This window comes from Aulonocara sp. 'chitande type north' Nkhata Bay, linkage group LG5 (genome assembly GCF_057382095.1).
Source record: "Aulonocara sp. 'chitande type north' Nkhata Bay isolate Kocher_YH1m ecotype deep benthic linkage group LG5, A_spYH_male_GT1.1, whole genome shotgun sequence".
Taxonomy (NCBI): domain Eukaryota; kingdom Metazoa; phylum Chordata; class Actinopteri; order Cichliformes; family Cichlidae; genus Aulonocara; species Aulonocara sp. 'chitande type north' Nkhata Bay.
The window spans coordinates 9,580,400-9,607,852 of record NC_141348.1 but is presented as its reverse complement, the minus strand read 5'-3'; the positions used below and the strand labels follow the sequence as shown (position 1 = coordinate 9,607,852).

Below are 27,453 nucleotides of genomic sequence, written 5' to 3'. Positions count from 1 at the left end.
ATGTACTCTAACTCCTAAGCTATATAGCCACCCCTGGATCCAGAAATATTGACTAACGAGAAGAAGCAGTCCTCAAAGTGATTCTGTGGCTCTTTGCATACTGCTGGATGTCAGGGTTCCTGGGTTGTTGACCCAGTGTTTTCTGTTCTTCACAGTTTATTTCCTACATGTTCCATTTCCTGTTTCATTATCTTCAGCCGTGTACTCACCTGTTGCCAATTGTTGTCATCGTCCAGTCTGTGTATTTAAGTTCCTCAGTTTTACCAGTTCACTGTCGTGTCATTGTCGCTGTTAGGTTGTCCTATGTTCAGTTCCGTCAGTCATTCAGTCATTCAGCCATTTCCTGCTTCTGTTCTGTTCGTTCACTCCGTCTACCATAAACACCAACCTTCACCTACCTGTGAGTCCAGCGTTTGGGTCCTCCTTCTCTCATCCACACTGCAACCCCTGACACTGGAATACCAAAACCCAAGTTCCTTTTTTTCCCTTCGTCCATGCTGGGAGGTTTTCGACAGACGTCTGAACTGGATGAGGCTGGGTTGTGGCTCGTGTTAGTAACTTGGTTTAATACCCAATAAGCAAAGTATGCCTCTATGCCTCTTCTCTCAACTGCTGATTGTGAAAAACATGATGTGACATTATGGATACTTTAATAGATATTGTTTGTAAAAAAAAAATCAGCAACTTGAAATTTGTAAAGAATTGATTGATTTAGGCCTGGACAATTTAATGCTTGCTATCTCTCTGTGTCTTAGTGGGAAGAATTATTTCTTTAGTGGACACTGAAACCTTCGTAGGCTGGAAAACATGAAACTCTCTCCTGCTGTTGAAGGAAGAATGCTTAAAGAATGGGGTGCTGCTTGTGCTGAAGGTGCATTCGATTTGCACTAAGCTGCAGTATTCTTTGGGGATGAACATGTTGTACAATATCACCACACTACACACAACTTTGAGGGGAACTAAAGGAATTTAGTATTACGCTGGGACAAAGCTGAGACACTTGCAAGAGACAGAGTTTAAAAGAATAGTTAAAATCAAAGCAGCCGATGAAGAGTTATTCTCTCAGTCTCTAAAATAACTTCAGCCCAGAAACACTGCAATTCCCATAATGTGATATAACTCACATTGTGAGCAGTGCTGGGTTACTCCAGTAATGCGATAAGTCAATTATTACATATCACTCATTGTGTAGCACAACAGGGAAACAACTGAGGAACTTATGATGATTAACATGTCCAACAATGAAGCCGCTTTCTCAGCTGGAGAAAGACAGACGGCCGACTCTAGGTTGGGAATCAGTAATTGCTTCAAGTGAAGAAGTTCATGTATCTGTTGTTTGGAAGTGGGAGAAGAGAAGAGTAGGAATTGGCAGAGTGGATTGTAAAGCTGTTGTATACTGGTTGGTCTGTGTTCCCATCCTCACCTATGGCCACAAGCTGCAGGTAGAGATCCAAACAGTTGATTTGGCAAATACTAACTTTAAGAACTTGAATTTAGTCAAAAGTGATATCAAAGCTCACTTAACTTCAGGTAAGGCAAAAAGGAGAAACCCAGTTTATTAAGGTAAATAAAAGAAATATAATGTCTGTATGTAATGTAATGTCTCATAGTACTCTAAAAATAATATGTTATGTAGATGAGTCCTTCAAACTCAATCTTTTTATTTTTAAAAACGCAGTTCACTAATGGAAGGGTATTACAGGCAGAATAGTACTTCTGGCCATTTAAAGTTATCCAAGTGTTATTCTCACATTGCTCAGAATAGAAAATAGTGTTATAACTCACGGGGACTAACAGCAAAACAGACACAAGGTAATTTAACAGCACTAAATGTGTGTTCAGCAAACACCAGAGAATGTATTTCTACCAACGCCCGCTTGCGTTCAGATGAATGTAACTGGGACAGAACATTCACAGAAATCTATAAATATTCCCACAGCTCCAGTGACAGGCATTGTGGTTATTTATAAATCCCATTCAGCTGAATGTGCCGAACGCTGCGTCACAAATCCCAAACAATCACACAGATGCAAAGAGTGATCTGCAACTCCCCAAAACAAGCATGAGCGCCATGCAGAAAATTGAACACATTTTTAATTACAAACAAAACAATAGATGCTTCCAAGACAGAGCGGAGACGGCGGCTCCACAATCAGGCAGTGTAGTTGCAGAGACAACTAAATCCCCAAGCGCTATTGTGAGTGACTTCAACACAGCTAGCCGGAAATAAAAAACAAAAAACAAAAAAACATTTATTCAAGTAGATGTGTGACAATGTGTGGTGCAGCAGAGATAAAGCAGAATAGAAACATGAGTAAGCAACAGGTTTAACAATGTAGGGCAGCAATTTAGGAGGGGACGGACGCATCAGTACGAAAGTCGACATCAAAGTGAGCCTGGATGAAATGAAGACGCAGCTGACTGAGTGGGGTAAGGCTAACTTTGCCTGCATGCCGATCACACACACACGCAACCACTCCCACCGCAACTTCAGAGGCACCGAGGAGCACAGCCATTTGTCAAGGGTATTGTAGCTTAACTAAACCAGCCGCTCACTTAACATCTCAGCACAGCATAACAAAATTAATATTTTGTAGCATCAGGCAGTCTGTCATGAATTAAGCAACTTAGCATCTGATGGGAGGATTGTTGCCTTATAACAGAAACAAAAGCACAAAAAGACAAGACTATTTCTTACCTCACCAAGCTAAAGACATAAAAACATAGCATGCATTGCAAACTTGATTTTTTTTGCTATTCAAATGACCTCCAGTTGAGATTAAACATTTACTACATTAAGTTAAATATAAAATAGAAAACACTTAAACCAGGGCAGATTGTAAAGATGCTAAAATATAATCTAATTTCACTAGCAATTACTGACTATTATACAGTGGCTTGCAAAAGTATTCGGCCCCCTTGAACTTTCGCACATTTTGTCACATCACAGCCACAAACATGAATCAATTTTATTGGAATTCCACGTGAAAGACCAACACAAAGTGGTGCACACGTGAGAAGTGGAACGAAAATCATACATGATTCCAAACATTTTTTACAAATAAATAACTGAAAAGTGGGGTGTGCGTAATTATTCAACCTCCTGAGTCAATACTTTGTAGAACCACCCTTTGCTGCAGTTACAGCTGCCAGTCTTTCAGGGTCTGTCTCTACCAGCGTTGCACATCTACAGACTGAAATCTTTGCCCATTCTTCTTTGCAAAACAGCTCCAGCTCAGTCAGATTAGATGGACAGCCTTTGTGAACAGCAGTTTTCAGATCTTGCCACAGATTCTCGATTGGATTTAGATCTGGACTTTGACTGGGCCATTCTAACACATGGATATGTTTTGTTTTAAACCACTCCATTGTTGCCCTGGCTTTATGTTTAGGGTCGTTGTCCTGCTGGAAGGGGAACCTCCGCCCCAGTCTCAAGTCTTTTGCAGACTCCAAGAGGTTTTCTTCCAAGGTTGCCCTGTATTTGGCTCCATCCATCTTCCCATCAACTCTGACCAGCTTCCCTGTCCCTGCTGAAGAGAAGCACCCCCAGAGTGTGATGCTGCCACCACCATATCTGACAGTGGGGATGGTGTGTTCAGAGTGATGTGCAGCGTTTTGCATTTTAGCCACTAAGTTCCATTTTGGTCTCATCTGACCAGAGCACCTTCTTCCACATGTTTGCTGTGTCCCCCACATGGCTTGTGGCAAACTGCAAACGGGACTTCTTATGGTTTTCTGTTAACAATGGCTTTCTTCTTGCCACTCTTCCATAAAGGCCAACGTTGTGCAGTGCACGACTAATAGTTGTCCTGTGGACAGATTCCCCCACCTGAGCTGTAGATCTCTGCAGCTCGTCCAGAGTCACCATGGGCCTTCTGGCTGCATTTCTGATCAGCGCTCTCCTTGTTCGGCCTGTGAGTTTAGGTGGACGGCCTTGTCTTGGTAGGTTTGCAGTTGTGCCATACTCCTTCCATTTCTGAATGATCGCTTGAACAGTGCTCCGTGGGATGTTCAAGGCTTGGGAAATCTTTTTGTAGCCTAAGCCTGCTTTAAATTTCTCAATAACTTTATCCCTGACCTGTCTGGTGTCTAAATCCAATCGAGAATCTGTGGCAAGATCTGAAACTGCTGTTCACAAACGCTGTCCATCTAATCTGACTGAGCTGGAGCTGTTTTGCAAAGAAGAATGGGCAAGGATTTCAGTCTGTAGATGTGCAAAGCTGGTAGAGACAGACCCTAAAAGACTGGCAGCTGTAATTGCAGCAAAAGGTGGTTCTACAAAGTATTGACTCAGGGGGCTGAATAATTACGCACACCCCACTTTGTATTAACATTTGTAAAAAATGTTTGGAATCATGTCTGATTCTCGTTCCACTTCTCACGTGTGCACCACTTTGTGTTGGTCTTTCACGTGGAATTCCAATAAAATTGATTCATGTTTGTGGCTGTAATGAGACAAAATGTGGAAATGTTCAAAGGGGCCGAATACTTTTGCAAGCCACTGTAAGACAACTGCATTTAATGCAACAATTTATCAGCCTACCTAACAAGGAGCCTACCTATCAGCAAATTAGATGACTAATATAATAACAGTCACTGATGTGTATCCTCAGTTTTACATCAATTTTGTGTTGCTTAATGCATGAAAAATATTTATGAAAAAAAAAAAAACACAGTGGAAATGTTGTTCTAAACGTTGGTATCAGTATCTGTTCATCCCATTCAAACTCAGTATTGTGACTACCCGGAGCAACACAGACGTGGTCAACATTGGCTCTGATTAATCCTCCACTCAATGGCAAAAAGAGGCATGGGAACAAATTATCATTTAAAGTCAAAGATAAGAATTTTGCTTGAAGTGCAGAGAAAGATGTTAGTGGGGTGGTGGTGATATACCTGCTTAACACTCTGGAAATCAATCTCACTGTCTTGGCAATTTTAAATGAAAAATTCTTAACATGTTTTGAAAAAACAAAAGTACTTCTTGTTTGACTTCAAACCATAGGGTCAGGGTTCAGGGTCGGGGTCATCGTTGATCAGAACGGTTATGTTTTAGCAAGTAAAAACAATTATGTTGTTACTTGCGTTACAAAGGTTCTTCAGTTATCTGTGCGGCAGGCAGAACGAAAGGAAAAAATAAATCAGACAAATGTGTATTTATCTTCCTGCGCACTCGAGCTACAATCAGCTGATTTGAGTTCATGTGCAGGAGGAGGAAAATAGTGGAGCGATCTACAGCAGGTCGAGGCAGATAGCCCCGCCACTCCCTGAGCCTGGTTCTGCTGGAGGTTTCTTCCTGTTAAAACTGAGTTTTTCCTTCCCACTGTCACCAAGGTGCTTGCTCATAGGGGGTCATGATTGTTGGGCTTTTCTCTGTATGTATTATTGTAGGGTCTCCTTTGCAATACAGGGAGTGCAGAATTATTAGGCAAATGAGTATTTTGTCCACATCATCCTCTTCATGCATGTTGTCTTACTCCAAGCTGTATAGGCTGGAAAGCCTACTACCAATTAAGCATATTAGGTGATGTGCATCTCTGTAATGAGAAGGGGTGTGGTCTAATGACATCAACACCCTATATCAGGTGTGTATAATTATTAGGCAACTTCCTTTCCTTTGGCAAAATGGGTCAAAAGAAGGACTTGACAGGCTCAGAAAAGTCAAAAATAGTGAGATATCTTGCAGAGGGATGCAGCAGTCTCAAAATTGCAAAGCTTCTGAAGCGTGATCATCAAACAATCAAGCGTTTCATTCAAAATAGTCAACAGGGTCGCAAGAAGCGTGTGGAAAAACCAAGGCGCAAAATAACTGCCCATGAACTGAGAAAAGTCAAGCGTGCAGCTGCCAAGATGCCACTTGCCACCAGTTTGGCCATATTTCAGAGCTGCAACATCACTGGATGCCCAAAAGCACAAGGTGTGCAATACTCAGAGACATGGCCAAGGTAAGAAAGGCTGAAAGACGACCACCACTGAACAAGACACACAAGCTGAAACGTCAAGACTGGGCCAAGAAATATCTCAAGACTGGTTTTTCTAAGGTTTTATGGACTGATGAAATGAGAGTGAGTCTTGATGGGCCAGATGGATGGGCCCGTGGCTGGATTGGTAAAGGGCAGAGAGCTCCAGTCCGACTCAGACGCCAGCAAGGTGGAGGTGGAGTACTGGTTTGGGCTGGTATCATTAAAGATGAGCTTGTGGGGCCTTTTCGGGTTGAGGATGGAGTCGAGCTCAACTCCCAGTCCTACTGCCAGTTTCTGGAAGACACCTTCTTCAAGCAGTGGTACAGGAAGAAGTCTGCATCCTTCAAGAACAACATGGTTTTCATGCAGGACAATGCTCCATCACACGCGTCCAAGTACTCCACAGCGTGGCTGGCAAGAAAGGGTATAAAAGAAGAAAAACTAATGACATGGCCTCCTTGTTCACCTGATCTGAACCCCATTGAGAACCTGTGGTCCATCATCAAATGTGAGATTTACAAGGAGGGAAAACAGTACACCTCTCTGAACAGTGTCTGGGAGGCTGTGGTTGCTGCTGCACGCAATGTTGATGGTGAACAGATCAAAACACTGACAGAATCCATGGATGGCAGGCTTTTGAGTGTCCTTGCAAAGAAAGGTGGCTATACTGGTCGCTGATTTGTTTTTGTTTTGTTTTTGAATGTCAGAAATGTATATTTGTGAATGTGGAGATGTTATATTGGTTTCACTGGTAAAAATAAATAATTGAAATGGGTATATATTTGTTTTTTGTTAAGTTGCCTAATAATTATGCACAGTAATAGTCACCTGCACACACAGATATCCCCCTAAAATAGCTAAAACTAAAAACAAACTAAAAACTACTTCCAAAAACATTCAGCTTTGATATTAATGAGTTTTTTGGGTTCACTGAGAACATGGTTGTTGTTCAATAATAAAATTATTCCTCAAAAATACAACTTGCCTAATAATTCTGCACTCCCTGAATAAAGCGCATTGAGGCGACTGTTGTTGTGATTTGGCGCTGTAGAAATAAAACTGAACTGAAATTGAACTGTAACAAAATCAATGCCGGGTCAGGTTTGTAGCCTCCATTTCTATCTGTTCATGTTTCTGCAGTGATGATCGCTTTGAAGTTTCTTTGGGTAGGTTATAAGCTTAGCTTTGTGTTGCTGGCCGTGTGTTCATACAGTAAAAGAAAGCTTGTATGTGTGTCCTCATTAGGACAGGGATGTGTGTTGGTGTGTGGAACTGTAGTTTATATTGTTAACTGGTAATTAGGTGATGGTGCACTTCCGGTAAGACATGTTCAGAGTAACGAGAAAGTAATGCTGAGTAGTGTAAGAAATTACTTTCTCTGGTGAGCAATTAACAAATAGTGCACAACCATCACTATCACCAACCACACATTTAGATGGTTTGGTATTGTTTGTTACAGTATTCTGTGATTCTCACCGCATACTTCATAATAGTAGGGTTGAGACTAAATCACCAACAAAATTTGACCTGGTGTTACAAAGGCCCTACTTGAAAATCACAGAATCTAGAGGCACTAATTTACAGTTTCGATTAGCTTGTAAATAGTCTGTTTTTTCAGAACAGGAACAACTTCCTATGATTCTCATTGTTTTTCACATTTTTTTTGATGCAAAGAACTTAGTTTCTTCACTAGCTAATGGAAATATTGGAACACTTTTAATGCAATCAGCACATTATGTTCACGGTGTATAGTGCACACACGCACACACACAAATAAATAAATAAAAAAACACATCAGGCTTCAATGAATCAAAATGGATGCTGACTCATATGTTGCGATGATAAGAGCAGAGCACAAAGTGAGAAAATGAATCTTAACCTAGACCAGGCATACTCTTTTGTTGGATCTCTGCTTGAAGGCCATACATAATAAAAACATGACGCCATCACCAGTTCATCAGCAGTTCTCAGTGTAAACGGGTTTTACATTCATAAAACCCTACAGAGGGACATCAGGTTCCAACTGTGCCTTCTGGAGAGTGCAGATAGAAGAGAAGGAAAAGATGAAGTGGATACTGAGGTTTACAGAAAACCATTTATACAGATCACTACCTGCTGTCAGATTCACATCATCTGATGGAGCTCAAACTGGAAGTAATCTGGACGCACCTCCACTGGCAGTGACCGTATCAGCAAAAATAACAGTTGCCTAAAACTCAAGTAACATCCAGCTTTGCAAGCCTGGAGTTACACTCACTGAGCTTTCATTAAAAAGCATCCAAAAGGAGCTGGAGAAAAATAAACAAGACAAAGCAGACCATAGTGAGACACGAACATATTGTCTTTCAGTGTGTGGCTCTGTGGATTTGGGCTTTTTCCCAAATGCAAAATTACTATGTTTTTTTTTTTTTCAGAATTGGCAATATGCTGAGATAAAGCCTGGCTAAACATTACCAAGGAGGGGACACCTGCACATTAGTGAGTCTGAACAGAACACCCACAAACAAATGCAATTCTAGCCAGACATTTGCACTAATGAATACAATCCAGCACATTTACTGTCATGGTCCTGGGCCATGTGGGCCCAGTATTCTTAGTTTCTTGTATTTTTGTATTTCGTTCCTTATTTAGGCCATGTTTCCTAAGTTGTCCTGTTGTGGTGTTCCTTATTTGACTTCCCCTTGTGACTTTTATCCCCTGTGTGCCCCTCTATGTATCTGTGAGCCCTCATCTCCCCTCCTTGTTTCATTCCATGTTTCCCCAGCCCACTATGCCCGTGCTCTCTCTCTCCTCCTGTTTGCACCTGTGTACTTCCTGTTTTACTTTGACAGTCTCCCGTCAGTGTTGTTTACTCCTGCCATGTCTTGTTATGTTTATCTGTGTCAGCTGTGTTCCCATGTGTGGCCACTTCCCCTGATCATCCCTCTTGTGTATTTAGTCTCTGTGTTTCATGTAGTCTGTGTCGCGTCGTCTGTGTTACCACCCCCTGTGTTCCGTATCTCCAGCCACAGCTTTTTCTTAGTTTATGTCCAGTTTAGGTTTTCTGTTTGAACTATTACCCTTATACTGCCCTCGCTCTGGTTTGTTCTGTTATCAGCCATAATAAAAGGCTCGCTTTTGTTTAATCCACTCCTGCATCTTCGCTTGTGTTCGCGTCTGGGTCCAACACACACATTCCCACACGGTCTATCTCCACGGACCGTGACATTTACAGCTGCAAGGTCTCAAATAAAAGAGCAAACTGAAGCTGGTGGTCAGTCGTGCTGACCCATGGACCCTTCAGTTCCCCTACGCTAAGCTTCTCCTATTGACTCAGATGCAGTTCATACAGGTTGTACATCAAATTTCCCCAAATTTTATATCAGAAATGATTAAAAAAATGCTATTCTACATAGAAGTAAATTCAGGAACAAAGATTGGGAACATGTTGATGATGTATCCTGTACTTTGGGGCATGTACCAGTTTTGCATTCAATGAAATCATTTCCCTTTTCCTTCTTTGAATTTCTTCCTTGGCTAGATAAATGTAGTCGTTGGCTGCGTGCGCTCAGGTGTTTGGAGCTGACCAATAGGAGCAGCTTTAGCAGGTAAGTTTGCAGGACGTGTTGCTGATCTGAACTGTGGAGCAAAACCGGTTCGAGGGCTGAGGTAAGAATATCAGGCACACTGAGAAGAGCAGGTCTGTCTTAGATTCCAATTTTAAGCATAATTTCGAGAACACAGCTTTGGCCATCTTTGTTGAAATTCAGTACTGTGTGTTCTGCACTACACAGTATGAAAGCAGTTCTCTGTGTGATTTCACAATTTGAATCGTAATAATCTTTTATTAAACAATTTCAGTTTTATTTGCTTGAAAATGCAATAATGGAGAGGAAAGAGCAGAATCACAGCGATTCTGCAAGACTACCAAAGTCCAAAAGAAGGGAGTAATCTTATCTCTAGCTGTTACCTTTTCCTGCTGCTGACACCCTTAATCTTATTTCCACCAAATATAAAAGCCAATAATCTGTCTCTAAAGCTGATCCACTATATGGCTGCATTTTGCTTCACAGTGTGATTTCTACCTGCAGCAGTGTGTCACCATGTCTCTCTGTAATTTTAACATAATTGCATTCATTACCCAGTCTGCACACCTACGTCTTATTGTAAGCTCCAGCTTGACCCAAACTTCATTTGGAGCACAACTCCCTGGGCAATTGTAATTGATGTGCACTTGCTCTTCGTGTTCCTCGGCAAACACTTGTTAATAGAGCAGGACAGCTCAAGACCTCGCTGTAATCACAAGTGTTTAGCGCTCATTCTTTGTACTCACTTCATCACCATGCCTAATTAGAATCAATAAACATGGTGAGCAAACATTAATCATCAGGGCTTTCGCTATTTCCTTTTACAGACCAAAGCCCAGAGGGTGAGGTGTCTTAACCTCATCTTTGCCACCGTCCCACAAACCTGCCTTTAGAACCGCTCTCGAGCACAGTGCTGGATATTCCATAGATATAGCTAGGGTGCTGTCAGGAATAAAAACCCTTTGAAATTGCCATGAAGCTTTTGAAGCCCGTGTCCCACTGCTCAGCTCGCTGAGGGTTTTCATCTCTCCCCATCTCTCCTCATTTGCAGAGCTCTCAGGGCCTCACTGAGCAACTGTAATGAACTCCAAGGGGAAAAAAATGAAAAGAATCCATAGAGGGGAGGACTGTAATGGACAGCCAGTCAGTCATGCACTGTATATGCTGGAGGTTGCTTTATGCAAACAAGCTGCTTGTAATAATCTACAAATCTGTTTTAGAACAGCAGGGTTTGTTACTCATTTTCAAACATATTGTTCAATACTGAAGGGGAGAGGCATCGGAAAGGGGAGATGCGTACCCTCTTTATCCTGCAAAGGAATGCACTACCCCACTAAGATTCAGCTTCGCAGCTCTGGTCGTAATGGGTGTTGTTCATTTTTTATCTGAGCGGATTTGAGGAGGCCACCCATAAGCTAGCTCACAACAGGCGATGGAAGCTTTCACCAGCAAACGGAAATGAGTGACAAACACTGAAAAGCAGAATGGGGAATGGGAAGATCAGAAATGAGGTGTTTTATCAGGCTGATAAAAACTGTATGGACTACCACCAGGACAGAAACAGCTGTAATGGAGACAGACTGTCAGAAAATGGTCTTACAAATTCTTGGGCTGATGAATAGTTAAAAAAACAAAAGCAAAACCCTTCAATTTACCCAAAAGATGCAGACTTCCATTTGCGACAGGGGTAACTCCTTCTACATGGAGGGGCAAAAAGGTTTAGAGGGATCTCAGAGACTTCTACGGGCAATGAGGCGTGCCGCCTGCAACATAAAAAGAGAGAGGCATGTTGAAGTGGTTCATAATGCACATTTTGTGAAGTTCAAGAAATTATAGCAGCACATTTTCACTCAGAACCAGACAGCAAGTGATGCATGGGCGATGACATGTTGCAGCATGAACTGTGGTGTACTGTATAGCAAGAAGGGCAGCCGGCTCACTCCCGCCAAGCTGAATGTTGTGCTTGGCAGAAAGAGAGATTACTTCAGTCCACTGCCTGCAGCATTTTAATGCCTTCGAATCAGAGCTGAGAACTCGCATATATGCACAGTGGGCTGAATCAGCACACAGAGCTCTGAGCCAGGTAGAGAGCAGAGAGAGGAAGAGGAGGAGGGAGGCAGGAGCTGAGGCGTGATCGAAATGTACCAGGCTGAGAGTAACGTGAGACGATACCAGAGGACAGGAAGGAAGAAGAAGACAAGAGGAAGCGGTTCAATTACTCTCTATTATCTACACTGTTAGCATCAATTACCTTCATAGCTCCAATCTGAAGTGTCAGTTACTGTCTATAGTAATTACCAACTTTGTCATATTTTAAGAAAATTATTTAAAGGTGCTGCACGTAATACAGAAACCCGAGGAGTTGTGAAGTGTCGTATTTAAATTAGAATCACTTTCATATCCACTGTACAAAGTCATCATCTGTGGCTATTTTCTCCAAGAACATCTTTGTACGTCTTGCATAAACCCGCTGTATCGCTCTCACACACACACACACACACACACACACACACACACACACACACACACACACACACACACACACACACCAAGCTGCTCATTTTATAAATAAATGATGATTGTTTCAGTTCTTTCCAGGAGCCTGTGCCTAAAGTACAGAGGAGGAAGTTCACCTTCAGGATTTCTAACCCGTGTAAAAGATGAACAGATCCACTGTGGCATCATGCATTGCTTAATGAAATCCTGTCGTTAAGCCACGAGCTGAGTGGCTTTTTTGGCTGTCACCATCTTCGAGTTTTCACACCACACATGACAAGCAAGGTTTGGATCAGACGGGGAAACTCTGACGGAAGATTTAAAACTAGCAACTGAGACCATAAAATCATCAAGAAAGTGTTTGCTTAGATTACTTATCTCTTTCTAAATGTAACCAGGCAGGTTTTGATTCCTAAACTAAACCAAAATGTTTCTGAAAAGTAAAATGAACAAAAAACAACAACTCACCAGCAAAATCTATATATAATAAATCATGATAACCTCACATTTTACACAAAACATGAACTCCAGTCTTCTCTCTGGCCCATTTGTCTGCTATGTTTTCCTCCCCATGTGGGTGTTAATGCTAACATGTTTCTTTAAGTCATCGTAACAAGCAAACTACTCAGTACCTAAACGTTTGACCTGGTTTACAAAAAATGCAAAAATGTGGCAATACTTTGCTTAATTTATATTACATTACAATATATTAGCTGGGATGTATTTATGAAAGGACAGGCTAACCTATATGGAAAAGCTAGATATAAATCTTATAAATGTCACGGTCTGCAGAGACAGGCCGTGCGGTGGTGTGTGTGATGGACCCAGGTGCATACACAAGTGAGTAGACGGGAGTGGACTTAACAGAAAGCGAGCCTTTATTATGGCTGAAGACAAAGTGCACAAACAAAGCAGGGATGGCGTGACTAGACTATAACTAAACTGGGAAAACTAATACTGCGACAAACTAAGAAAACTCAGACTATGATGATCACTGCAAGGACTGACCGTGAAAACATGGAGGTGAGAACACAGACGACGCGACACAGACTGTACGAAACACAGAGACTAAATACACATGAGGGATGATTAGGGGAAGTGGATGCACACGGGGAACACAGGTGACACTGATAATCATAACAAGACACGGCAGGAGTGAACGTAACACTGATGGGAGATGGGCAAAGTAAAGCAGGAAGTACACAGAGGTTCAAACAGGAGGAGAGAGAGCACGGGGAGAACGCAGACATAACGGGCTGGGGAAAACATAGAATAAAGCACAAAGAGAGACGAGGGCTCATAAATACACAGAGGGGCACACAGGGGGTAAGAGTCACGAAGGGAAAACACATAAGGAACAACGTAACAGATCAACCCAGGAAGCATGGCCTAAATAAAGAACAAAATACAAAAATACATGAAAACTAAGAATACTGGGCCCACATGGCCCAGGACCATGACAATAAAGTTTGTATCTGTCTTGTGTGAAACTTGTATGAAAAGCATATAAGAGTGAAAACAGATATAAGATCCCTTGAAAAATTATATAAATGAAACTTGTATGTTTTGGATACTTACTAAAACAATATATGAAAGTAATGAGAAAGTGGCCACTTTCATGAGTAAATCATGTAAGTTTTTACTATTTCTTTTCCATATGGGAAATACTGCCAATCCCTAATAAGTCAAAAGTCTGATATTTCTCTGAGGTACATGTAACGACTCAGTTGAATTGGGCAGATTGAGATCATGTTCTCATAACTGAAATAGGATTTTGAAATTGGTGGGTTGAAATAAAAAAAATTCTGAAATCCACCAATCATAGAGCGAGGACACTTGGGCAGCATGGTGTTGTGCGGATTAGCACAATCATCTTAAAAACAGTGTTCTCTCTGTGCTTGTTTCTTTTACATGCAGCTCTGGTGTGCATGTTAGATTAACTGGGGATTCTAAATTATTCGTAGGTGTGGATGCAAAACAGATAAAGTGCTGTTTGATTATATAATGTGGCCTGAAGTATAGAGCACTCTGAATGGCCAGTAACACTAGAAAAGTGTTATTTACATGTCTTTCATTTCAAAGAGCATACACTTGTTCATAGAGCATGTTGTTCACAAAATGTTTTTGTGCAAATAACCTCGCAGGATCCCAGAGAGTCAAGTCAAGGCTTTGCTAAACAACGAGGAGTGAGGAGGCAAGGTGGGATCAGGAACCAGCCATCGGGGCGAATACTATACTGCCCATAAATAAACCAGCTCTCCCCTCGGTGTCTAATTGCTGCACCTAGCTGAGAAATGGAAGCAGTAGACACTTGTCATTGAATCCCTTACAGTGAGGACTGATGCCAACTGGTCCACTAGATAATGTGCTGCTATCGGATGCTGAGGACGTGCTGGTCAGCTGACAGTACTGAGCCTGTTCACACTGTACGCTCACAAGTCCTGACCTCCAAACGTAGCAAATGTACTTTCAAGGGAGGTTTACCTCACAGAGGGATTTTAAAGACTTTCCCAAGTTCTGAGAATAAAATGTGCTATGTTCTTTTTTTTTTTTAAAGTCCTTGCAAAGTCATTCTTTGGGGACTGATATTTTCCTGTCTCTCTACCCTGTGTGATACTCCCACATGCATCAATCACACAGAAACAGAGCATTTTCTGGTGTCAGAAGAGCTCTGTAAGCAGCAGTGCAAACGCAGAACTGATGCTTAAATGGAATGCAGCAAATTAGATTGGGCTTGATGAACTTGTAAACCTTTGAGCTTAGGCAGAATTAACTTCAAGAGGTATTTCTGTAAGGCTGATACATAGACAAGCATAAAAAATTGCTTTGATCAGCTTGATATAAGCACAAGACTGTATGTGAGGAATACCAATAATGGTTTAACATGGAAAGGATGACGATTTTCAATAGGATTCCTAAATAAAGCTAAATAAATATTTGTCTTGATGCATGCTCAATCATCCAGGTAAGCAAATCTCCCAAAGTTGATTCTGTTCATCTGGACGTAGTGTTTCATCATCATCCAAGTGACTTCTTCAGTCTCAGCTGACTGCAGGTTCCCCCAACCTTATAAACAGTACATTTGCGCAATGACTGAAACTAGCACCACTGAATGAACAATGGGCTGGGAGGTCAGTTCCTTGGTCATTAATATGATCATAAACAGATATTCCACTGTGGTAGATTCCTACACATCTAACTTAGAAAACAGTCAGCTTCTGCAAATCTCCCTACAGGGAAGGAGGCAACCTTGTTCATTCACTGAGATCAGCAGCACACTTTCCAGTTGGAGAGTTAAAAAATGACTCTGTAATGTTTTACAGTATCATGAACTGCAAGTTCTAACTTGTGAATGATGCAGTGAGGGTTGATCTTTTTTTTTTTTAATGCAGCTGCACCGTCACACAAAGGCATCAAACTGTGCACATAATTTCTTCAAAGCTTTGCAGCAAGAGTTTCTGCATGATGTCTCAGGCAGAGACCCTGGTGCAAAGCTGCAATTCAATAAGATGAAATACCCAGCTGCACATGTCACTATTGTTGGGAATTCTGAGGTCAATTATGCAGTATTCCAACGTTCTGAATCCGGTTTGTCTTTTATTTAGGTGTCACTCTGAAATGTTAGTGCTTTGGCTTAATGCAAAGCTGGAACATCCATACACACAGAGCACTGAAAGTGAAAGTTTGTCATTTGACTGATGTTTGTGGTGTAGATCGTTTCAAGATACCGGGCTGAAAAATAGTTGTTTAATGATTTGAAACACTTAAGTATAACAGATATCTGAAAAACTAAGAAATCAAATGCTTCCTTACTTCAGTGTACATATACACAGTGCTTAACAACTTTATCAGGAGAAAACACATAGAAATGTGTCAAAAACTTGTTTGGAAATACAATTTAATATTAATTTTTTAGACTTAAATTTGAGCTGGCACATCAGAATCATCTGAGAACTCAGAAATGAATCAAGGACAGCATTCAAAGCTAATATTTTTTATAGTCCCAATTCAAAGCATTCTCATTATTCTAATAAGCAGATAATTTCTGGTTTGACAGTGTTCAGTCTGATGTGTCCTCTTCACCTTGGTGAAAAAAGTAAAAGTAAATGTAAATCTTCTGAAGGCACCGCACTTGTGATTGGAAGACCCTGTGTAAAATGTAAAGCAGCACAGTAGTGTGCTGTGTGGATAAACATGCCCTACAGGACAAATGGGTTGTGGTCTTCTGTGACCTGGAGCTGCCAGTAATAATCTCTCCTCCGTGGAGGTTAAGTCCTGGAGGAAGATTTCCCACTGCCTCCCACATAAGCCTTCTGTTATCACAGGAATGCAGGTTCTGCAATCGCTAAACACTTCCTCCCAAAACCTGTAAACTACAAAGTCTTACAAAGTGCTTTCAAGGACTAATTGAGTGCAGTAATTGGGGGATATGCTAGATAATCATTTACAGACCCACACAAACATAATCAATACATACATACACTGGTTCAGATTTGAGGAAAGACCCACCGCTATCAACACCTCCTCAAAATACCACATGTCTAAGTTTAGAATTGCAAAATAATACAGAGGTACTGTTAAAGTGATAGGTCATTTTTTTCACACTATTATCAGACACTAAATAAGCCAGCTCTGGTGTTACAGTACGAATGGTAGTGTCAGGAGAGTTTTTCATTACACTATATTGCTATACTGCTATCATCAAATATACAAAATGACAAGCTTATCCAAGTTAACAGCAATGAAATTTTTTGGGGAGGGAGATTCCTTCCTCCTGTTTCAATCAGTGCTAGTTTATTTTTTATCCTCAGTAGGAATAAAATTTCCCAAAACACCAGAAACTGATTGACAATATTAAACAGTCTAAAATGAAAAGAACAACCAAATCATAAAATGACTGTCAGCTTCATTCAACTTTTAAATTCACATTAAGCCAAAGCTTGATGTGAATGTTACTGTTTTAGAGTGAAAAAAATCCCCGAACTCCTAGAAATATTCCTACTGTGCCAACCACATGCCTAATCTTTGACACCAGAATTCCCTGCAAATGTAAAATCTTCAGCTTATTCTTTTATTTTATTAAATTGCAGCTATGCACTGGGCTGCTCCCTGCAGCATCCTGCAGTTATAAGAAGCACCTCTGGAGAAACTACAAACACGGGTTGTTGGCTTTACAAACAGTAGTGCTGCTGCGGCGCTGGGTCCATATAGTGGAGTAGGCACGCTCCAATGTGAAAATATCAACCATAACCATAACCAATTATTCACTTGATCATTCAGAAATGAGAACTTAGAGTCCAAGAATTTGTAGAAGAAATTTACAGAGCTTACAGAGATGTTTTCACACATTATTAACTCAAACTGGAAGTCAGTCTAAATCTGACATGTAGATGTCTACTGTGGCAGAATATTTATTTATTCGTTCATAAATTATATAAGTACAAAGTGAGGTTGAACATCACTGCCTACTATGTAAGGGTTGGTTGCTGGCTGCTGTCATCTGTCATAAAGAAGTAAAATGAGATAATCAGACGTGTTTTGTTATACTCACTGTCGTAGCATATAATGGTGAATAGACTGTAAAATAATGAAATAATGTTTTTGTAAAAGTTAAAAGTTATCTAAATTCTGTGGACCCCTAAACTGTTTAACATCAGGCAAATAAAGACATAACTGGGAAAAAACTCAATGAATCAATTGGTCAATGAAATCTCTATGATATTGGTGAATCTAATAATAACAATATATAATGGACAGGTTAAAGTTGCCTGAAATGATTCAATTCAATTCAATTTTATTTACTGTATATAGCGCCAAATCACAACAAAAGTCGCCTCAAGGCGCTTCATAGATACAGAGAAAAACCCAACAATCATATGACCCCCTATGAGCAAGCACTTTGGCGACAGTGGGAAGGAAAAACTCCCTTTTAACAGGAAGAAACCTCCAGCAGAACCAGGCTCAGGGAGGGGCGGGGCCATCTGCTGTGACCAGTTGGGGTGAGAGAAGGAAGACAGGATAAAAGACATGCTGTGGAAGAGAGACAGAGGTTAATAACAGATATGATTGAATGCAGAGAGGTCTGTTAATACATAGTGAGTGAGAAAGGTGACTGGAAAGGAAAAACTCAATGCATCATGGGAATCCCCGGCAGCCTACGTCTATTGCAGCATAACTAAGGGAGGATTCAGGATCACCTGGTCCAGCCCTAACTATATGCTTTAGCAAAAAGGAAAGTTTTAAGCCTAATCTTGAAAGTAGAGATAGTGTCTGTCTCCCGAATCCAAACTGGAAGCTGGTTCCACAGAAGAGGGGCCTGAAAACTGAAGGCTCTGCCTCCCATTCTACTTTTAAATACTCTAGGAACAACAAGTAGGCCTGCAGAGCGAGAGCGAAGTGCTCTAATAGGGTGATATGGTACTACAAGGTCATTAAGATAAGATGGGGCCTGATTATTTAAGACCTTGTATGTGAGGAGCAGGATTTTGAATTCAATTCTGGATTTAACAGGAAGCCAATGAAGGGAAGCCAAAACAGGAGAAATCTGCTCTCTCTTTCTAGTCCCTGTCAGGACTCTTGCTGCAGCATTTTGGATTAGCTGAAGGCTTTTCAGTGAGTTTTTTGGACATCCTGATAATAATGAATTACCGTAGTCCAGCCTGGAAGTAATAAATGCATGAACTAGTTTTTCAGCGTCACTCTGAGACAGGATATTTCTAATTTTAGAGATGTTGCGCAAATGGAAGAAAGCAGTCTTACATATTTGTTTAATATGTGCTTTGAAGGACATGTCCTGGTCAAAAATGACTCCAAGGTTCCTCACAGTGTTACTGGAGGCCAAGGTAATGCCATCCAGAGTAAGAATCTGGTTGGATACCATATTTCTAAGATTTTCAGGGCCGAGTACAATAACCTCAGTTTGATCTGAATTAAGAAGCAGAAAGTTAGCGGCCATCCAGGTCTTTATGTCTTTAAGACATTCCTGCAGTTTAACTAATTGGTGTGTGTTATCTGGCTTCATGGACAGATAGAGCTGGGTGTCATCTGCATAGCAGTGAAAATGTATGCTATGTCTTCTAATGATGCTGCCTAAGGGAAGCATGTATAATGTAAACAGAATTGGTCCTAGCACTGAACCCTGTGGAACTCCATAATTAACCTCAGTGTGTGAAGAGGACTCTCCATTTACATGCACAAACTGGAGTCTATTAGATAGATATGATACAAACCACTGCAGTACCTGTAATACCTACAGCATGTTCTAATCGCTCTAATAGGATATTATGGTCGACAGTATCGAATGCTGCACTAAGGTCTAGCAGGACAAGCACAGAGATGAGTCCACTGTCAGAGGCCATAAGAAGATCATTTGTAACCTTCACTAAAGCTGTTTCTGTGCTGTGCTGAGCTCTGAAACCTGACTGAAACTCTTCAAATAAGCCATTCCTCTGCAGATGATCTGTTAGCTGTTTGACAGCTACTCTTTCAAGGATGTTTGATATAAAGGAAGGTTGGAGATTGGCCTATAATTAGCTAAGACTGCTGGGTCTAGAGATGCTTTTTGAGTAAAGGTTTAACTACAGCCAGCTTGAAGGCCTGTGGTACATAGCTGATTATTAGAGACAGGTTGATCATATTTAAGATCGAAGAATTAATTAATGGCAGGACTTCTTTGAGCAGTTTTGTAGGAATGGGGTCTAAAAGACACGTTGATGGCTTGGAGGAAGTAATTATTGAAGTTAACTCAGAAAGATCAATTGGAGAAAAAGAGTCTAACTTAACATCAATGGTACTAAGAGTAGCTGTAGATAATATTACATCTGTGGGATGATTACTGGTAATTTTTTCTCTAATGATAAAAATTTTATTTGTGAAGAAGTTCATGAAGTCATTACTAGTTAACGTTAAAGGGATGGTTGGCTCAAAAGAGCTCTGACTGTTTGTCAGCCTGGCTACAGAGCTGAAGAGAAACCTGGGGTTGTTCTTATTGTCTTCAATCAGTGATGAATAGTAAGATGTTCTGGCTTTGCGGAGGGCTTTCTTATAAAGCAGCAAACTATTTCTCCAGGCTAAATGATGATCCTCTAAATTTGTGACACGCCATTTCCTCTCCAGATTACGAGTCATCTGCTTTAGGGTACGTGTTTGAGAATTATACCACGGAGTCAGGTACTTCTGATTAGAGACCTTAGTTTTCACTGGAGCTACAGTATCCAGAGTCGTATGTAGTGAGGAGGTGAAATTATTAACAAGATAATTGACCTCTGTTGGAGCAGCGTTCAGATAGCTGCTTTGCTCTGTGTTGGTACAGGGCATTGAAGATGATAACAGTGGGTGGATTATATTCTTAAACTTAGTTACAGCGCTTTCAGAAAGACATCTACTGTGATAAAGTCTACTCTCCACCGCTGTGTAATCAATTATTGTAAATGTAAATGTTATCAGGAAATGATCAGACAGGAGAGGGTTTTCAGGAAACACTGTTAAATGTTCAGTTTCTACGCCATATGTTAAAACAAGATCTAGAGTGTGATTAAAGTGGTGGGTGGGTTCTTTTACATTTTGAGAGAAACCAATTGAGTCTAATAACAGATTAAATGCCATGTTGAGGCTGTCATTTTTAGCATCTACATGGATGTTAAAATCACCCACAATAATTATTTTATCTGAGGTCAGAACTAAATTAGATATAAAGTCTGAGAAATCAGAGAGAAACTCTGTGTAAGGCCCGGGTGGACGATAGATGATAACAAGTAAGACTGGTTTCTGAGTTTTACAGCTGGGGTGGACAATGTTAAGCATCAGGCTTTCAAATGAATTAAAAGTCTGTCTTGGTCTTTCATTAATTAATAGGCTGGTGTGAAAAATTGCTGCCACACCGCCCCCTCGGTCTGTGCTTCGAGGTTTCTGGTAGTTAGAATGACTCGGGGGTGTTGATTCATTTAAACTAACATAATCATCCTGCTGCAACCAGGTTTCTGTAAGGCAGAGTAAATCAATTTGTTGATCAATTATTAAGTCATGTACTAACAGAGACTTGGAGGAGAGAGACCTAATATTTAATAATCCACATTTCACTGTTTTACTCTTTGGTTCAGATGTGGATACTGTATTGTTCTTTCTTTGTAATTGTTTATGTTTAAGTCGTTTGTTGCTGGTTTTTAGTTTGTTTTTTGTCTGTTTGGGAGTTGACACAGTCTCTGTGGAGATGGGTTTTTGGGGGGGTAGCAGGAGGAGAGAAGCTGCAGAGAGGCGTGTAAGACTGCAACTCTGCTTCCTGGTCCCAACTCTGGATAGTCATATTTTGGGGGGGTTTAATAAATTTGTCCATATTTCTAGAAATGAGAGCTGCTCCATCCAAAGTGGGATGGATGCCGTCTCTCCTAACAAGACCAGGTTTCCTCCAGAAGGTTTGCCAATTATCTATGAAGCCCACATCGTTTCTGGGACACCACTCAGACAGCCAGCAATTTAAGGAGAACATGCGGCTAAACATGTCACTCCTGGTCTGATTGGGGAGGGGACCAGAGAAAACTACAGAGTCCGACATTGTTTTGGCAAAGTTGCACACCGATTCAATATTGATTTTAGTGACCTCCGATCGGCGTAACCGGGTGTCATTACTGCCGACGAGAATTATGATTTTACTGAATTTACGTTTACCCTTAGCCAGCAGTTTTAAATTTCCTTCAATGTTGCCTGCTCTGGCCCCTGGAAGACAATTGACTATGGTTGCCGGTGTCTCTAGCTTCACATGTCTGAGAACAGAATCACCAATTACCAGAGTTTGACCCCCGGCGGGTGTGTCACCGAGTGGGGAAAAACGGTTAGACACATGAACGGGTTGGTGGTGTACCTGGGGCTTCTGTTTAGGACTATGCTTCCTCCTCAACGTGACCCAGCCGCCCTGATTCCCCAGCTGCTTGGGGTCTGCCGGGGAACAGCTAGCGGGGCCTATGCTATCTTCGGCTGCACCAGCTACAGGGGCCTGACTAGCTACAGGTGAATGAAGGGTGCGAAGCCGAGTCTCCAATTCAGTAATCCTGGCCTCCAGAGCTGCAAATATGCTACATTTGTTACAGATATCATTACTGCTAAAGGAGGCCGAGGAGTAACTAAACATCTGACACAATGAGCAAGAAAGTGCAGGATGGACAGGTGAAGTAGCCATGGTGCTAATGAGTCGGCTACGAGCTAAGCTAAGCTAGCGAAACAGTACAGACAGTGAGTGAATACTTAGGCTATAAATTAGGTAGTGAGTACACAGAAAGTGTGCTTCGGATGAAGCACGTGAAAATTATACTATGAAAGAAGAATGTATTTAAAAGTTGTTAATTAAATTGCTAAGCAAATAAGCTACTCAGAAACACCACTGTGTTTGAGCAGGAACAGGAAGTGATACTCTACCGCAGAGCGAGCAAACACCAAGTGACAGCGCCAAATGATCTGGAACAGTGTTCTGTCACCTTCAGTCAATTAGCAAAAAAACTGACACACATTTGATGTATATTACTGTAATGATCTTTTTTTCATGATGGCATGGAGATACTTTGCTCAGAGATAAAGATAAATAAATAAAAGCATCTCATGACCCACTTACACTCTCAACAGATCCTTTTTTTCTTTTTATCCCTGTGATGTGTTCATGGTACAGATTTAAAGCTACAGCTGGTGTTTCATCAACCAGTTAATGCCACTAAAGAGGAGCGAGCGAGTAACAGATTAAGTTGCAGGTAATTTCAAACAGCTTTTTAAGCAGCTGAAGAAATATTACTAAACACAAAAACTGTTTCTGTGCAGTTTTTCACTAGTGTGCAGTTGCTGTGTTACCCAGGGAGAGAAAAAACAGATGAATGTGTAACACTGAGAGATGGAGGAAGTTGTAAAAGTGGGATATTGCAAAGATAAGCACTGATCAGCAGGTGAAATTTAGCAAACGCGAAATTTAAATCTTACCGTCCCAATTTATTTTAAAGGTTTTAAATCAAAAACTGAGACTTTCTGCTGAATTGTGTTTCGTAAAACATCTTGCAAAAAATAAATAAAGTAAATTAATGTTATTCAAACTGCATCAAACCTTTATAGTACAGTTTGGTCCAAAGCACTCTGGTTAGCTTGCAGTACTGTGGTGAAGTTTACAATGACACCAGACATGGTTTTCATGGTCAGGCTTCGGTTAGAGTGTAGCAAACATCTATTAAAATAAAAGTTGATGATGATGATTAGATTCACTCATTGACTTCTCCCACTGATCACATGCAGTGTGTCTGTATTATAAAACAGGCACACTGCATCATTACATTTGTCTGTAAATGCAATTTACATTGTTACTAATCACTATACAGCTACAACCACGATATTTTGTGAGCCCACCGTGTTTTCTATACAGTCTAAGGTCTCCAAACACGGGTGGAGCATGTTACAGCAGTTGCATATTTTGAAAGTGACCTGTCCCATCCCCCACTGCAGAGGCAACAAACACTGGTCAGTGAGTTATTTACTTTCAGGGTCATGCATCACTGCAGCCACACTGACTGTACAAAAAAAACAATCATCTGCATTTGGTTTCCTGAGGGAGAAGAGAGCAGGGAGAGGAGGAGGGTGTGGGAGGTTGGGGGTCAGGTTCCACTGGTAATGGTGTCGGTGAGGAGTCAATACTGTATGCTCCCTCTCTTAATCAGCACACTACAACAAGGTCAGCTCCTCTGGAAACTGCTGCACCGTGGCCGATCCAGCACCATCTGTGGTGGTGGTGTCCGAGCCCTGCTGCAGCACACGGGACACAAGAACTTTGTCATGGGCGTGTGACGGCACAGTCTTCAGGAAAAAACAACAACAACAATTACAAAAAAAAAACCACTGTGACTTCTTAACTTGTTCCTGTTGGATGAGTAACATCCGCTAGTTATGTAACACAGAGTCGGCTGTTTGCTGTGCTACTCAAACAACAGGTTTAAGCGGTTTTCCTTTACATAATACCAAAATCCAAATCTTTTTCTTTCCTCTAGATGAGCCGTAAGCATGCTTACTAATGGCATTACTCAAACAAGAGGGCCACAGCTCTCTAATGTCAGATATCCTGATATTCTTTTAGTCTATGGGTTTGTGTTTTCTAAGGCAAATGCTCTTACACAACAGGGAACTCATGTCCTGATAGATTTAAAATATTGACGTGTGCTGATTATGACAAGATCAGATTATTGTTTTTGCTAAAAGTGAAATTTGTAAAAATGGTGATTAATCTGACAGAGTGAAATATTGAAGGAATCCAATTAACCTTTCCTGATTCAGCGTGAGGCTTTTGGAAATCGGCTTTGCTGTGGTGTGCCTCCCACTATCGTTCTCGCCATCTCTTTTCTCTCATCAGCTTTGCATCACTGGAGTCCAGAGGGAGAGACATTTATAAGCCTCAGTAGTAAATACAAAGAGTTAATTATTCATGGAGCCTACTATCCAGTTATTACCATGTAAGGAGGAAGGGGGGAAAAGGAGGAAAACCTCTCAATTAATTATTGTAGTTTATGGCACTTTCGAGCATGAGTGTCTGGAATCTGTGTTACAGGGGAATCTTTGTTTACAACTGGGCCACTCGGCTGTGTCGTTCGTCATCGCCACAGGCTCAAAGAATCGCTTCATAGTGCATTCACTGCCTATATCTCCTTATCCCCCAGGAGCAGATCAAGGAACGGAAAAATAAACAGAGGCCTCGTAACACATAAGCACAATTAGGAATGCCAGCCCGCCAGGCAGCGCAGTTCATGAAGGATAACATACAACTTTCAGGGGAACGCCGAACAAAACGGAATGTGTCAAAGAGTCAGGCCTTTACAATTTATCATCCTCTGTCAAACACATTAGCAGAGCTGTATGACGCAAAAATTTCCCCGTTGTGGGATCAATAAAGTCTTATCTTATCTTATGTTGCTGTTCCCGTGGACGTGAGAACTTGCATCCACAGTTTCTCTGAGGAAAACAGTCCTAGTTGCTTCAGCAGTCCATTCCTGCCCTGAGTCAAGCTGTTGTATGTCTCTGCATATTTAGTGCCATAATGACGATTCAAATTTTAAGCAATCTAACAAAGGCAAGAAGCCTAAAAACACTGTTTAAAAAGTAACGTGTTATGGTAGCTTTACAAAAGTTGACATTTCTCATGACAGTATGAATGTCAAGACTTTGGTGTTAACAGTGAGTGCCTTTAGTGTAAGAGGGCTGTTTTTAGAGAAGTTAGACAGAGCAGAGCTGAACACAGTCATGACCGTGGGAAATTTCCTCACACAGGTGTGTTGATGCCACGTGATAGTCCATAACCACTTCTACAGCCAAGTTATCCTTGGGGGTGCTTCTTCTTATACAATGCAATGTCAGCATACAAAACAGTGGATTTCTGCCAGCAGAGCAACTTTTCAGCTGGAATAATATGTAATGCATCAACCCTGTGTGACCTGGTGTGTCAAAGAAGTTAAAAATGGTTCATCCTGCTCTCACCCCAGGGACGAAGGAGACAGCAGGAGGTCAAAGGAAAAAGAGAAGGTTAAAAGTAGACCTGCTGACAGACCTGACTTCTGCTAATTGACACCCTTGGAACACCAGAGGGTTCTGTTGTACTCAGGCTATTGAGAACTGTGGCAACACAGGTCAGGTTCCTGATATATAGTATCTCACAAAAGTGACTACACTCCTCACATTTTTGTAAATAGTTTGTTCTATTTTTTCATGGGACAACACTGAAGTTATGACACTCTGATACAATGTAAAGTAGTCAGTGTACAGCTTGTACAACAGTGTAAATTTGCTGTCACCTCTAAATAACTCAACATACATCCATTAATGTCTAAGCTGCTGGCAACAAAAGTGAGTACAACCTTAAGTGAAAATGTCCAAACTGTGCTCAAAGTTTCATTTTTTTGTGTGGCAACCATTATTTTCCAACACTGCCTTAACTCTGTTGATCGTGGAGTTCACTAGAGCTTCACAGGGTGCCACTGGAATCCTCTTCCACTCCTCCATGATGACATCACGGACCTGGTGGATGTTAGGGACCCTGCGGTCCTCCACCTTCCATTTGAGGATGCCCCACAGATGTTCAATAGGGTTTAAGTCTGGAGACATGCTTGGCCAGTCCTTTACCCTCAGTTGATTTAGCAGGGCACTGGTCTTTTTGGAGGTGTGTTTGGGATTGTTATCATGTTGGAATATTGTCCTGTTGCCCAGTTTCTGAAGGGAGGGGATCATGCTCTGCTTCAGTATGTCACAGTACATGTTGGCATTCATGGTTCCCTCAATTAACTGTAGCTCCCCGCACCAGCAGCACTCTTGCAGCCCCAAACAATGACATCCCACCACCATGCTTGACTGTAGCCAAGACACACTTGTCTTTGTACTCCTCACCGGGTTGTCACCACACACCCCTGAGACCATCTGAACCAAATAAGTTTATCTTGGTCTCATCAGACCACAGGTAATCCGTGTCCTTAGTCTGCTTGTCTTCAGCAAAATGTTCTGGTCTTTCTTGTACATTATCTTTGTAACGTGGGACCCAAGAAACATACGCTGGTTGCAGCAGATGGCCGCCCCTCCCTGAGCCTGGTTCTGCCGGAGGTTTCTTCCTGTTAAAAGGGAGTTTTTCCTTCCCACTGTCGCCAAAGTGCTTGCTCATAGGGGGTCATATGATTGTTGGGTTTTTCTCTGTATCTATGAAGCGCCTTGAGGCGACTTTTGTTGTGATTTGGCGCTATATAAATAAAATTGAATTGAATTGAATTGAATTGAATATGACGACAGCAGAACTTTTATTTAATACTGTGGTTTGTTTACTGGGACACAGACACTCCCGCTCTCTCTCTGCTGTCACGTCCGCTTTCCCCCTCCGACTGTCACTGCCGACATATAAAGAGACACAATCACTGTCAGATCCCAGCACACCTGTTCACCTCGCCCCTGCGCCGCCCCGGGAGCTCACTGCATCACCCCTCCTCTGCAGCTGGCCAGAGACCACACCCACGCCACAATCTTTAGACGAGGCTTCCTTCTGGGACGACAGCCATGTGATGCAGTGTGTGGCGTATGGTGTGAGCACTGACAGGCTGACCCTCCACGCCTTCTGCAGCAATGCTGGTAGCACTCATACATCTGTTTTCAAAAGACAACCTCTGGATATGACGCTGAGCACGTGCGCTCAACTTCTTTGGTCGACCATGGTGCGGGTTGTTCTGAGTGGAACCTGTCCTGTTAAACCGCTGTATGGTCTTGACCACCGTGCTGCAGCTCAGTCTCAGGGTGTTGAGTATATTCTTATAGCCTAGGCCATCTTTATGTAGAGAAACATTTCTCTTTTTCACATCCTTGCATCCTTGAATTCTTTGCCATGATGTGCCATGTTAGACTTCCAGTGAGCAGTATGAGAGAGTGTGAGAGCAATAACACCAGAT

General features: G+C 41.5%; 1 protein-coding gene across 4 annotated transcripts in view; it reads right to left on the bottom strand.

Moving 5' to 3' along the window:
* Positions 1-27,453, bottom strand: part of iqsec1b (IQ motif and Sec7 domain ArfGEF 1b) — a 250,951-nt gene that overhangs the window by 138,333 nt on the left and 85,165 nt on the right. For 2 of the 4 annotated variants that reach the window (XM_086291212.1, XM_086291209.1), the window contains one exon: positions 11,185-11,292. The exons of the other annotated variants lie outside the window; for them this stretch is intronic. In XM_086291212.1, coding sequence (XP_086147338.1) covers positions 11,185-11,292 — 108 coding nt within the window. The remainder of the gene's footprint in view (positions 1-11,184; positions 11,293-27,453) is intronic. 4 annotated transcript variants of the gene reach the window in all.